The sequence below is a fragment of the Elephantulus edwardii genome, unplaced genomic scaffold, assembly GCF_000299155.1.
Source record: "Elephantulus edwardii isolate Elephantulus edwardi_28Jun2011 unplaced genomic scaffold, EleEdw1.0 scaffold00110, whole genome shotgun sequence".
In the NCBI taxonomy this organism is placed as follows: Eukaryota; Metazoa; Chordata; class Mammalia; order Macroscelidea; family Macroscelididae; genus Elephantulus; species Elephantulus edwardii.
In genome coordinates, this window is record NW_006399860.1 from 6,518,653 (window position 1) to 6,532,061 (window position 13,409).

The 13,409-nt window shown below is 37.4% G+C and overlaps 1 protein-coding gene across 1 annotated transcript in view; it reads right to left on the reverse strand.

Annotated features, from left to right (window-relative positions):
- CRB1 (crumbs family member 1, photoreceptor morphogenesis associated) overlaps positions 1–13,409 on the reverse strand; it is a 256,120-nt gene that overhangs the window by 63,801 nt on the left and 178,910 nt on the right. Inside the window, exons 9-10 of the mRNA XM_006892102.1 lie at positions 11,406–11,535; positions 5,824–5,950 (exon numbers count right to left, since the gene is read on the reverse strand). Coding sequence (XP_006892164.1) covers positions 5,824–5,950; positions 11,406–11,535 — 257 coding nt within the window. The remainder of the gene's footprint in view (positions 1–5,823; positions 5,951–11,405; positions 11,536–13,409) is intronic.

Genomic DNA, 13,409 nt, shown 5'->3' on the forward strand with positions numbered 1-13,409 from the left:
GAATGATTTCATCAACATTTCATTGAAGGAAAATGTGGATAAAAGATCTGCATAAGGGGACAGAGCAAACCTGCATGTCAAACACATGTCTGGAAAAGCACTCGACTCCAAAAGCTTTCCAAGATTCCTGCGCGCACACCACCATGCTCCTTATGGCAAGGAGAAGTTCCCGAGACCCTGGGAGGAGCCAACCAGGAAGAACATGGCAGCCTCCTCTCCAATTAGAGTGGAATTAAAACATCATGTGCAACATCTTGTTCTCCAACCTCTCAAATGCTCAAAACTACCTGCCATCTAGTCTGAGGCAAGGAACACATTTGTACTGAAGCACTGAACAGAAATTTTATACAAAATCCTTTTGATGTCCTCCCTTCTGACAGTGAAGAGTTCACAAAACTTACAGCGGATGATTAAGGTTAAGTATTATGCTAAGTGAAATAAGCCAATCACAAAAAAGACATAGTGTATGGCCATAGTATTTTAAAAAGTAAAAAATAGGTAACACCACCACTGGGTGCTCAAATTTGTTTCTTAAACTAGATATTTGATGTTCTGGAATATGAGCTCTTATTTGTGTATATGTTTTACTTAAGTATATCAAAGGAAGATAAGAATTTATTATATCACTAATTATTAGAAAGAAAGCAATTGGATAGAGTATTTTTATCTGAACATTCTCAATGAAAAAGAAAGAAAACACTTGAGTTTTGTAAAAAAAGAAAAACATTAAAAATAGTTGTACTTAAAAAAAAAAAATCTGGTGATCTCTGGTGGCTTAGTGGCAAGAAGCTGCACTGCAATCCCAGAGGTGCGCAGCTCAAATCCAACAGATGTTCTGCTGGAGAAGGAGGAACAATCCCCTCCTGTACCAGTCAGATCTGATTTGACAGTACACACACACACACACTAAAAAATAAAGTAAAAACAATTAAAAAAATAGATCTGCATAAAAAATAAGCTTATTGAATAAATAGTGAGATGCACAGAAAGTTCAACTACTATTCACTCTGGAGAGAGTTCTGTTGGCCTAATGGTAAGGAGCTATGTTGCCAACCCAAAGGTACATGGTTCAAATCCATCAGTTATTCTACAGGAGAGAGATGGGCAATCAACTCTTGTGAACTTTACTCTCTCTGCAAACTTGCTGGAGGTTTTCATCAACTATGAGTTGGTTCTGATTCAACAACACACAATAAAACAGCATTCACTCTCTGAAGCACCATGAGAGACATAAGAGCTTAAGTTAGTTGATTAGTGACCTACTAAACAAAATAATATCTTATAGAATAAAATTGAGAAAAAATTCAATTTGCAATGTCCAGAATGCAATAAAAATTTCTAAATAAAGAAGCAGAAGAATGAGATCCATATGCAAGAGGAGACTCAAACAATGAATACCAACAAGAATGATCCATATGTTAGAATTAAGAAGTAAAACTGTTTAACTGTTTCAGCTAAAAGTAACTAGCTAGCCTGATAAAGAAAAGTTTAAAATACAGCTGACATGATCAATATTCTTAAGGTCTCTAGGAGTGAATCTTTATTTGTATTGTCTTAAATACCTTTTATTTTTTAATTGTTACTGTTGTCATGTTGTTATGATCCATCGTGTTGCCTGTGACTCATAAAGACCCCTATGTACAGCAGCTCTGAACCCTGCCCTGTCCTGAGCCAGTCTCACTAATTCCGACACACTAACCTTCATTGCCCCAGTCATCATATCAATCTGTCTCACCTGGGGTCTTCCTCTCCTGTGCAGTCCCTCCACCTTCTGAGCATGATGTCCTTCTCCAAGACCAGTCTCTCCTGGCCACATGCCCAAAGTATGTGAGATGGAGCTTCAAAATCCTAACCTCCACGGAGAAACTTAGTTTCACCCTCTCCAAGACAGACTTATTTGTTTTCTTGGTGGTCCATGGTACCTTCAAGACTCTTCTCCAGCATTATAATTTGAAGACATTGACTCTTCTCCTGTCAGTTCTTGTCTAACTCTCTGAAGGAAACAAGTAATTGCGAAGACCATGGCCTGTGTTAGGCTTGCCTTAGTCTCTAGACTAACATTGTTGCTTTTCAGCACTCTTGAGAGGTCCCTGACAGCAGATTTAGCTCTGACTTGTAGTGACCTCACCTATATACAACAGAATAAAGCTTTATACCATCCTCAAAATATTTATAGTGCATAAACCTACTCTAGCACCCACCATGTTGATCCATCTCATTGACGGTCTTCCTCTCTCTGACCCTCTATTTTTTCGAAGCATGATTTCCCACCTCAGGCACTGGTCCCTCCCATTAACATGTCATAAGATGAAGTCTGACCTTCTTTGCTTCAAAGGAGCACTCTAGCTGTTCTTCTATATGATGACCAGCATCATCCCATAGAAATTAAATGTAGTCTTTATAAAGATAAAAGTATTAAAATAATACATTAGAGTGAACCATGGTTAAATTTGTAAGGACAGTGTAAACCAGCTGTAAGAAGAATTAGAATTTTGTCATTCTAGAATCCTGGGACATTTTCTTCCCAGAGAGTGTAGCCATATGGGACCTTGATCTTGGCTAACTATCACAGGTGTTACTTGCAGTAACACAACAAGGAAAAGAAGCCATAATTCTGCAAGCTCGCCACTAGTGTTTCTATGTTCCTTAATGTGATGTGTGTGTGTATGTGCCTGGTGGATGGACATTTTGTCACGCATAGCAAAGGTGTTACAAATAAAGAGAATAGCTGAGAATGAGGAGTAGAAGAGGCAGAAACACAGGTTTTATTTGGCTGTGAAATAATATAAGCCATAGTCAATACAGTTGAAAATACGAAGAGAAAAAAATAGAAAGGAACAGTGTTTTGAAAAGTCAGATATCTCATGACAATAAGAGATTTGGAAAATATAAGTGCAATTTGCAATCACAGCAACAGAGACATCAGAAGTGCACAGAGAGAGATTGTCTATAAAACAGAGTAGAACTCTCTGATTAACAGCCAGCCTTTCAGTTCCAAGCCAACTATTTCAACCACTGGGTACTATAGGGCATCTTTAGATACATCTAAAACCAAAGCCACTGCCTTCAAGTCAATTCTGATTGAAGGCCACCTTGCACTGAGGTTCTTGAGCTGTAAATCTTTATTAGAGGGGACTGTCTTTTCTTTTTCCTACAGAGTGACTGGTGGATTCAAAATGCGGGCATTTCAGTTAGTAGTCCAATGCTATGCCTCTCAAACTTCATTCAGATATATCTTGTTGCATGCCGTCCAGTCAGAATGGACTCATAGCTAACCCGCCAGGGGGTTTTCAGAGGCAGTAAATTTCCATGAGCAGACAGTGGATTCAGATGATGTGCCTGTGGAATTGCAGTGCAGTTCCTTACCACTAGGCCATCAGAGCCCCGGTCAGATATATCTGTTAATATTGTTGTTAGAAGGGAGTTAAATGTGAAAGATCATAGTCAGTAGTGAGTTTTGTTGCTAACATGAAAGCCAAAAGTCTCCACTGGTTCAAATCTACCAGCAGATCTGAGGGAAAAAGATTAAGAGTCTCTTCTCATTATGATTTACAGCCTCAGAAAACTAGTAGAGGATAATTATGAGTTGGAAGCACATTGACAGTAGTGAGTGAATTTGAATGAGCGCATATTTTATTTTCTATAGTCTGTTTGGCTTAATGGTAAAGAGTTGTGCTGCCAACCCAAAGGCTCATGGTTGGAATCCACCAAGTAATCCATGGAAGGAAGATGGGCAATCTCCTCCTACGTGATTTACTGCTTCTCAAAACCCACTAGAGAGTAATTAAGAATCCACTCTGATTAGACCGTATATGACAACATTAGTCAAATTAGTGTATACTTTAAATACCCATTGATGCAAGTACTAATGGGAGTGCTTTTATTCTTTTGTCACAGAATCTAGCTTCACACGAGTCCACACAAGACAGTGGCCTTGCTTAAGAGGGAAATGGATAGATAGGAAGACTTGAAAATTAGTTACTTACTAGTTTGAAATTACTCTAAGTGCTCCACAGGTTATTGATATATTACATAAAATATTTTCTATTTAAAGCAGATTGAATATACTCTCCTTTGCTTTTATAACTTTTCCTTCTCCTTTTTGTTTTAATGGAAAATGTAGGTTAACATTGGTCATTTTCACAGAAAACTATTTTATTAAGTCAGTTGGTAGTAAATGTGTGTTGCTTAACACCAAGTGGATGTTATCTTCATATTTTTAAACCAATGTCATTCTAAAACACATAAACCCATGTGCAAGTTGAGGCATGGTACAAAATTCTTTTTTCTCTTTTTCTGTTTTAATTCAAAAGATGGAATTATTTTCCCTTTAAACATACACAAATAATATCTCCTTTAGGAGAATATATTCAATTGAAAATATACAGCATAAACAGCATGTCAGTGGAAGCAATAAAATTAATTATTGCTGCTATTGTGTACCATTAAGTTGGAACAGACTCATAGCTGACCCCCCCAGGGGTTTTCAGAGGCTGAAAAGATTGCCCATCTTTCCCCTGAGGAGTGGCTGGTGGGTTCAGATCATATGCCTTTGGGTTGTCAGTGCAACTCTTTACACACTAGGTCACCAGAATACTCCAATCAAATTAGTAGCAAACAAAATTTTCCCCAGTTACTACTTTATGTACTCTACAGAGAAAAAGTAGGAACATACTGATACTTACTTATCTTATTAACTAACTTTGTAGATTAAGTTGCTATAAAATTTAACACCATATTTTGACTATGATACTGTTTTCATGAGTTTTTTTTCCCAAAGATCGATGAATATGATAAACTTACTTGCAAAGTTAAAAAATACACTCCAGAAAGTTGTATAATATATATTGCTTGATGTATACATATATTACAATGTTTATTTTATATTAAATATGCAATGGACACAAATGAAATCATCCATATTGATATAAAAGTTAACAAACTCAGACATTTATAAATGATAAAATAAATTTCTATTAGTGTGGAAAGGGGAGAAAGTATCGAAGGAAGAATAAATAAAGCAAGGGTTTATCCTTTTGTTGTCGGAGAAATTTTTGTGGAATGAGTGATAATGCTGACGAGACACACATTTTAAAGTATCAATAATAATTATATCAGACAAAGCTCTTACTGCATTTTTAACTTCATATGATTTCTTAATTTTTTTATATACTTATCACATATCAAAGAATTGTTAATACTTCAGTAGAGTCACTTTCTATAAAAGAACACATGCATAGGAAAATTGCTTAATAGATACTTATAAGAACAATTTATTCAGTAATTTTCAAATTCTCATAGCCTGAATAATAGATGAGAAAAAAAGAACATGAAAGATCATAGAATCAGAATGAATGAAGGCAATGTACAATGTAAAGTAAGTGCAAAATGGAATTACGGAGATGATGTTTTCTTATTGCTGTGGTCATTAAAATAAGGAAACTCTTAGAATTATAATGTACTCACATTAAATACCCTCCATGTTGAGACATTTCTAGTTCTATAAAAGACATTTCACATTTAAGCTAGACTAAGAAAATAATTTCTTTCTATACAAAGTGCCTGGTATATGTTACATATAATGATTTCTTTTCCTTTTTCAAGATGATTTTTATTTTCTTTCTCAGAGATCCTAAATAAGTCATGGTGGTGCTTGAATTTCAATGGCTTTTAAATTTGGGAATGTTCAGATGTATGTTAGTAATCTTCCTGTTCACCCCACTCAACAACCGGCTCATCATTCATGCGCAGGATGAGGTAAGAAAGAAGCTGGAAGAGATTCTGCCAGAGTAAGAGAGAGACATAAAAGGAGAGGCCGCTTACATCTACCTCACAGCGCTCGCCCGCAAAGGCGACATCGCAGAAGCACTGGAACTTGTTGAGTAAGTTCTGGCACCGGCCTCCATGGAAGCACGGATCAGAGGCACACTCATCAATGTCCTGTTCACACCTTAAAAATAAACAGAAACAGCAGAAATCTGGCACCCTGTGGAACAAATTGGCTGTAAAATAGGGAGAGAGAAAAATTTGCCTACATCTACCCAGAAGAATGTACTCATATCTATCCAATGCCACAGAATCTATACATATGTAATAGTGTGAACCGTGATCCTTAAACACATTTAAAAAAAAAAGTCTTAATGGGATAATTTGGAAACACCTACAATATTAGTTGGAATTAGAAAATAGGTGTAAATATTTAGAAAAAAAAACCCAAACAAACCCAAAACAGGCTGTGCATATTCCGGTTTCTCCCTTAAGAGCATTAGTGAGCTTGCCACCCTATAAAAGTTCAGTTTATTAGAGGCACATGGGAATCAGGAGAATTGAGAATGAGCTGGTTATTGTAAACTACCGTGGGCAGAATAGACGTGGTACAATCTAACTAGCAGGCTTCTGATGCATTGCCTTCAGGCCCACCAAATACAGAAAGAGTTAGTTTCACTATTTTTGAAGAATCTGAAATATGTTACTTTATAATTTTATTTTTTAATAAAAATGACAAGCAGAAAATTAAAATTGTTAACTTGCCAGTGAATTCTAAAAGCTAAACATAGTATTTGAAAGTTCAAGTAGAATTACTTTCAAAAGTGAACTTTCCCAAAATAACCAACATTAATTCCAACATATAGAAGTTTTATTCTTTCTTGAGACACTTTGCATTTGTTGTCTTGTATTTCTACCAGCAACTTATTTTCTGTATACTTATTGAGTACATAAGCACTCATTAGGTCAATAGATAGTTATCTATTTAGTACCCACCAAGTACCAAGGAAGGAGCTTTGTGGCAATGTGCATTATAAGTTGTATGACTAGCCAAATGATCTGTGGCTCAGATCCACCAGCTGCTCCAAAGGAAAGAGTTGGGTTGTCTCCTCTTGTAAAAATATACAACCAGAAAAAACTCAATGGAGGTTTGCTATGAGTCAAGGTTGACCTGACAAGAGTCAAGGTTGACCTGACAACAGTGGATTTGGCTTTGGTTTTATGTGCCAAGAATCACTCAGGATTATTTACACTCTAAGAGAACAAACAAATCTGTCCTGGAGAGGGTGAAACCAGGCTTCTTCTTGGAGGATTTTCAAGCTTTGTCTCATGTACATTGGGCTTGTTGCCAGGAAGAACCAGTCCTTGGAGAATGACATCATGCTTGGAAGCGTGGAGGGACAGTGCAAGAGAGGAAGACCCTGGATAAAATGGCTTGATTCAGTGCCTGGAGTAATGAGGGTAGGTGTGTCAGAGACAGTACGGTTGGCTCAGCATACAGCAAGGTTCAGAGCTGTTGTACATAGGGTCACTATGAGTCGCAAGTGCCTTGACAGCACATAATAATAACAGCATTAACTTAAAGGTCAATGGTTAGAACCCTTCCAGTGGCATCAAGAATGAAAGGTGTGGTGATCTAATTGTTGTTGTGTGCCATTACTTAGATTCTGACCCACAGAACTCTACAGGTCATAGGACAAAGTAGAATTACCTGATAGGGCTTTTAAGATTGTAAATATTTGGGGAAGTCAACTACCATGTCTTTCTCCTAAGGAGCAGGTGTTGAATTTTAACAGCTTTCCTCCAAATTCATAGCTAAAAGCTTGACCAATGTGCCTTCAGGGCTTCCTCTGTAAATCCAATAGTCAAGAAAATGCTGTTAAGTAGTTCTAGTCTGTAACATGTGGGATCATCATGGATCAGAACAGACTAAATGACAGTGGAGTTCGTTAGTTTTCTGTCAAACTCTCTACTACATCCTGGGACAGAACCATAACTAAAGCATCCATTTCATTTGAGAAATGTCTAAAAAATCTCAACTCTGAGAATTGCTGAAAGCAGCTTACTGTGTTAAAATCTGATGTAAACAACATTTAAAAAAAAAAATTCCCCTACCCACTCCTTCTACCTCAAAAACAGTAAAATTTATATCCATGGGCCATAAACTAATGATGAGGTTGGAAATGGAAGGGTGGTGGGGACAAGGTCAGCCCGTGGTATAAAGAAAAGACTAATTTCTTCCAAGAAAAACAACCTCTTATCCTTCTAGATACCATGAATAGCTGAGACATTTTGTTTGCCTTTTTTGGCTTAGGCTTCTGGGCTGGGAGGAGATACCTCTGATTATATCTGCGCAAATTTGACAACACTCAGAAGCCTGTCTGATGAGCACTCTGTCCTCGGTGGCCAGAGTATACGCACCATCCATCATTTAAAACCTGCCAGAATGACACTGGGAAGTTGGAGGTTTAACCGGGCAGGAGAGAAGGCAATTTGTTAAGAGAACAGTGTTTCATCATCTGTTAACATGATGGAGGTCACATTCCACCAGGCCTTGGGAGACTGCCAGGGTTTCATGTTCATCTTCTAACTACGTTGTTTCTTTCAAACTCAATAGTGTTCACACATCCACATTGACTGTAGACACCACTGTGGCTTTTATTAGAGATTAGATTAGTAGGTAGAAAGTCAAAATAAATAAACCCATTTGCAGCCAGTGAGACTATTTATGACAATTAAAGACTTAAAAATTGTAGTATCTGAACATGCATTCACTGATTCAGAAACCTGTTTGTAACAGAGGATTTTACCTAGAAGAAAATTTTCCGGGAGAAGAAGGAAATTGTTGAGCTTCCTTTTTCACTATGGTACACATCAACAATTTTAAGTTAAATGCTATATATTTTTTAAAAATGAATTAATGTTGAAGGAAAAGGTGAATAGTTGTTATTAATAAGGACACTGCATAAATAAAGCAAACAAAAACAACTCATTGCTATCAAATTAGAATCCATTCTCAGCTGGATTGCCTACAGATTTTCAAAAGCTGTTTATCTCATAAGAGATTACCTATCTTTCTCCCATGGAACAGCTGGTAGATTTGAACCACTTGCCTTTGGGTTGGCAGCACACATGATAACCCAGAGATCTTTATTGCAAAGAAAAATATCTAAGGTTCTAGATTAATCCCATGCATTATGTTGTTATTGAACAGAAAATCTGGTACTGAGCAAAGAGGCAGCCAGCTCTTAAAGGAAGTGAAGCAGTCGTTCAAAATTCACTGCTGTGGTTAAGTGCCACTGGGCCAATTCCAACTCCTAGCAACCCCATGTGACAGAGCAGAACAACCTCACAGAGTTTTCTAGGCTGCATTCTAGGCAAGAGTAGATGATGAGGTCTTTCTCCTGCTGAGTCACTGGCTGCATTCTGACCACCAAGCTTTTGACAGGCCGCCAAGATTTTAACTACTCCATCACCAGAGTTTCTTGTTCAAAATTTCAACTTAAATTCATTTTGATCAAGGCAGAATAGTCTCGTAGCTGACTTTCCACTGGGTTTCTGACACTAAAAACCATGTGGGAAGAGATTGCCCATCTTTCTCAATTAGTGTGACTGGCGGATTTGAAACCGCAAAGGGGCACAGCCTTTGAGTTAGCGGTGAAATTCTCCATACTTAGGACAAGAAAATATGTGCAAGAATTATGAGGATTCTGGAGTTAGAAACCAAATTAATAGTCTCTGGGTTAATAGTGCAAAAGACAGTAAGCTGGTGAAATGCAAGGAGGAGTGGGACGTAAGAAGATTCCCTCTCATTATGTATCTACTAGGGGTGCCTATGCCACATGTTGCCAGCCACTGAAGGAAGGTAAGGACTAGATTAGCCATTGAAAGTTACCAGTTACCATGAAGGCAATTCTTATTGGAGGTCCAAGAGATGAAATGCCTTCCATGGGAACTTTTTCAAGGATGTGGCCTTTGGGAAACCAATTGTGAGACATTTCATCGCTGGCAACTCTGGGTGGGTGCAAATCATCACATTAGTCAAGTACTTAACCATCTGCATTACCCAATGAACACTTAATGTTAGAAAGGTAAAATACAAGTATGCCCTGGATAGTCTATTATTTATCAAAATCTGGAAAAGATTTATATCTGAGAGATGTCAAAATGGTCAGCTTAAGAAAAGAAAATTCAAACCATACAATTATGGTCACAGAGAGCAAATCTATTAACTAGATTTTAAGGGAAAAATAATTTAGTCGCCCTTCCTTTGTCAAATCTGTTAGATTTTAATGTGTTAAAGGTAGGAAGCTGGGCTAGACTTCAGTGTATCTCCTGTATAGTATACAGATGGAGGGGCAAAGATTCATCCTTAAAGCCATATCAGCCCATCCAGATAGATGAGCAGAGGTTCTGAAAGCAGTTAATGCTTAGCACAGGCTTGCCTAAGCACCTAACCTGTCATTCAACCTTTCAACCTCAGTGTACATATATGTAAAATGAACATCTTTTTTTCATAATTCTAAGAATTAGAATATTTTTAAGTACATTAGCACAGTGCTCAGGAAATGGTTAACACTTCGTTGTACATTTATATACCCTAAAGTTTCCCACACTGAGTCATTTTGAAGACCTAGATTCCTTTGAGCATCTTGTGAAAGCTATGGAGCTTTTTTACCTGTCATTCCACCCAGTCAGTCAAATATGCACCCAAGTTTGCCTGTATTTTTAGCATGTCACAAACTATCAAAGAGCATTGACTGACCAATGTTAAAATACCTCTGCTACTTGAGGAAGAGTTGAAAGGTAGAATCCTTTGGAAAGGATGCTTATATTTCAGTATGTTGTCAGAAGGGACCAGTACTTTGAAAAAGACATCACACTGGGCAAAGAGTAAGGTCAGAGAAAGAGAGAAAAACCCTCAACAAGATACACTGACACAGTAATTACAACAAAGGGCTTGAACATATCTGAGATCATGAGAACAATGCAGGATAGGGTGAGGTTCAGATCTGTTGTGCACTTGGTTGCTTTGAGTTTTGTTTGACTCAGCACACACCAGGTAACCCTGAGAGATAATCCTTCAAGTGTATTTTGTCTTAATTCAAAGATACTGATATATATATATATATATATATATATATATATATATATATCAAGTATTAGAGTTAGTGGGGAAAGAAACATGAATCAGGAGGCATTCATTAAGAAAGAACAATATAAAAAAAGGAAAGAAAACTATAACATTATTCATTATGTGGTAGCCTAGTGGTAAGGAACTATACTGCCAACCCCAAGACATGTGGTTCAATCCTGCAGTGGGTCTATGGGAAAAGATGGGCATATTCTCTTGTGATTTACAGCCTCTGAAAACCTACTAGAGGGCCAGCTATGAATTAGTTCTGACGTGAAGGAACATAATAATAACAACATTTGAAATCTTGGCTAAGAAAATGTTGATTACTTGGACCTATCCTGTAATTTTTCTTCTTTTTTTATTGTTTGTGTTTTAAGCACCACCTCAGCATAGGTTTTCTTATAGTCATTGAGATGATAAATTAGAGGATGACGTGAACCTGGAGTAACCCTCTTGTTGTTTAACTCTGACTTCTCTCCCGTAAAGTTCTAATGCAACTCACCCGTCTCCAGTAAAACCTGGCCGGCACATACATTTGAATTCACCCTGGAACTCTGTGCAGTTGCCTCCATTGTAGCACGTAAGATTTGTCTTCTCATTCCCACAGTCTGCCGAGGGTAATCTGGCATGTCAGGAGAGACAAGAGTAATAGCCACAGCTGTTCATCTTGTTCATTTCATTCAAGAAATGTTTGGAGTTTGTTTTTTAAGTTCATACATGTAGACAATGCCAAACCAATTAAGAACTCGGGCTGGCTGGGCTACAAATGCTTAATTGGGCTGCATGACACAGGAATCACTTTCTCCAGTAAAAAGTCCCTGCTGCAGGGTGCTGTGAGAAACATGGCGATTCATCTTCCATTTCCACACAGTTTTTGCTCGTGAGATAAGATCTATGCCATGGGGTGGCAGTAAATTTAAGGCTGGAAAGGAGTTTGCACTAGCTAGATATGCTGCTGCTTTGCTAATAAATCAACAAAGACCACAGGAAAATTACATCTCTATACAGGCCAGGAAAGCAAGGCCAGCACTCTGGACCCAAGCACTCATGTGATTTCTCTGTTGACTTTCAGAGCTGAACTCCAGTTGCCCTGCCAAGACTTGCTGCTCCCTATCTAATAATTCATAGCTCAGCAGAATGCAAGCCAAATGTTGTTCAGGACATTTGTACGTAGCACTCAATGGTAACATCTGTGGATTCAGCCTATGACTCTCTTGTATAACAATGAAGGTGTATGTGCTAAGGATCCCTTACACAAGAGACAGAACAATTGTTACAAGTTAAACAGACAATGAAGAGACAGAGGTTAACCAAGATATTGAGAGTGTTGATCAAGCCTTTCATACTATTATGCATGTGCATGGTATGGGCTATATAATCAGTATTTGAGAGATATTAGATGTATTGGATTTTGCTCTGTGGTATATGTTCCAGCTACTACCAGACTTGGTGATGGTAAGTGTGTCTCTTCCCACAGGAGTTAATCAACTCTGCTTAAAAGAGAAAATATCTTAAGGACTTTTCAGAAAAAGCCTCAAATGTCAACCAGCTTTGAAAGAGGTCAATTAGCAATGCAAATGTGAGGTTTTCTACACAGTCTGAGGTTTAGTAAACAGTTTTTGAAACTCATTAGAAGGTACTTTTGAGAAGGTTGGTTTTTGAGAATTTGACTTTGATGAATTAGGCTGAAAAATTACCTACAGAACAAGTTCCTTCTATGGAATATATGTTTACTTAGTCAAAGTCACTATGGTGACTATTGGTTTAAATCTTGATTTTCTCTTATTTAATCAGGTAGTACATCTGTTGGTGAATGAATTGGTTAACTCAGGGAGTAAACTTTAACTGATATGCCAGGCCTAGTACCAGATATCCTTCCTTACCTTGATAGGCTCTGAATAACAGTTATGTGCAATAGAGATACGTAAACTCTTTTCTAGGCTTGACCACACCTTTTTTTGTTAGAAAATTTACCCACATAAGGAACCACTTCCGACTTAGTGTAAAGAGTACAGAATACTGACCTGTTTCACTTGTTTTCTGTCAAAGTCCCGGAATTTATTATTTGTTAATAACGGATTAATCTCCCTATAGTACTTTCAGTGTTTTGTAAACAGTATAAAACAAGAAAAAATAACAACTGTGGAAATATGGAAGCATTGTGGCTTAGAAAAAAAGAATTCATTTTGCCTCTGTAAGTAACATAAAATGGGAGTGATTATTAGAACTAAAGTGGTGTTTTTCAGTTTTTGGAGAAACTATGAAAGTCTTTGAAAAATGGATAAAATCGATCACTGGGTATTCTTTTGATAGAATGCTCTGTAGGGGATCCTCTGAGATTATCAGATTGTGTAGGGGTACATACCTCAGATTTCCTTTGCTAAGCTATCTTTCAACTTTATATGTTGAAAACTTGTGCATGTTGTTGTTATTGTGCCTAGAAATGAAATTTAATTTTTCTATAATAGTAAGAATTGATTTCCATATTGTTGAAAAGATGGTCCAA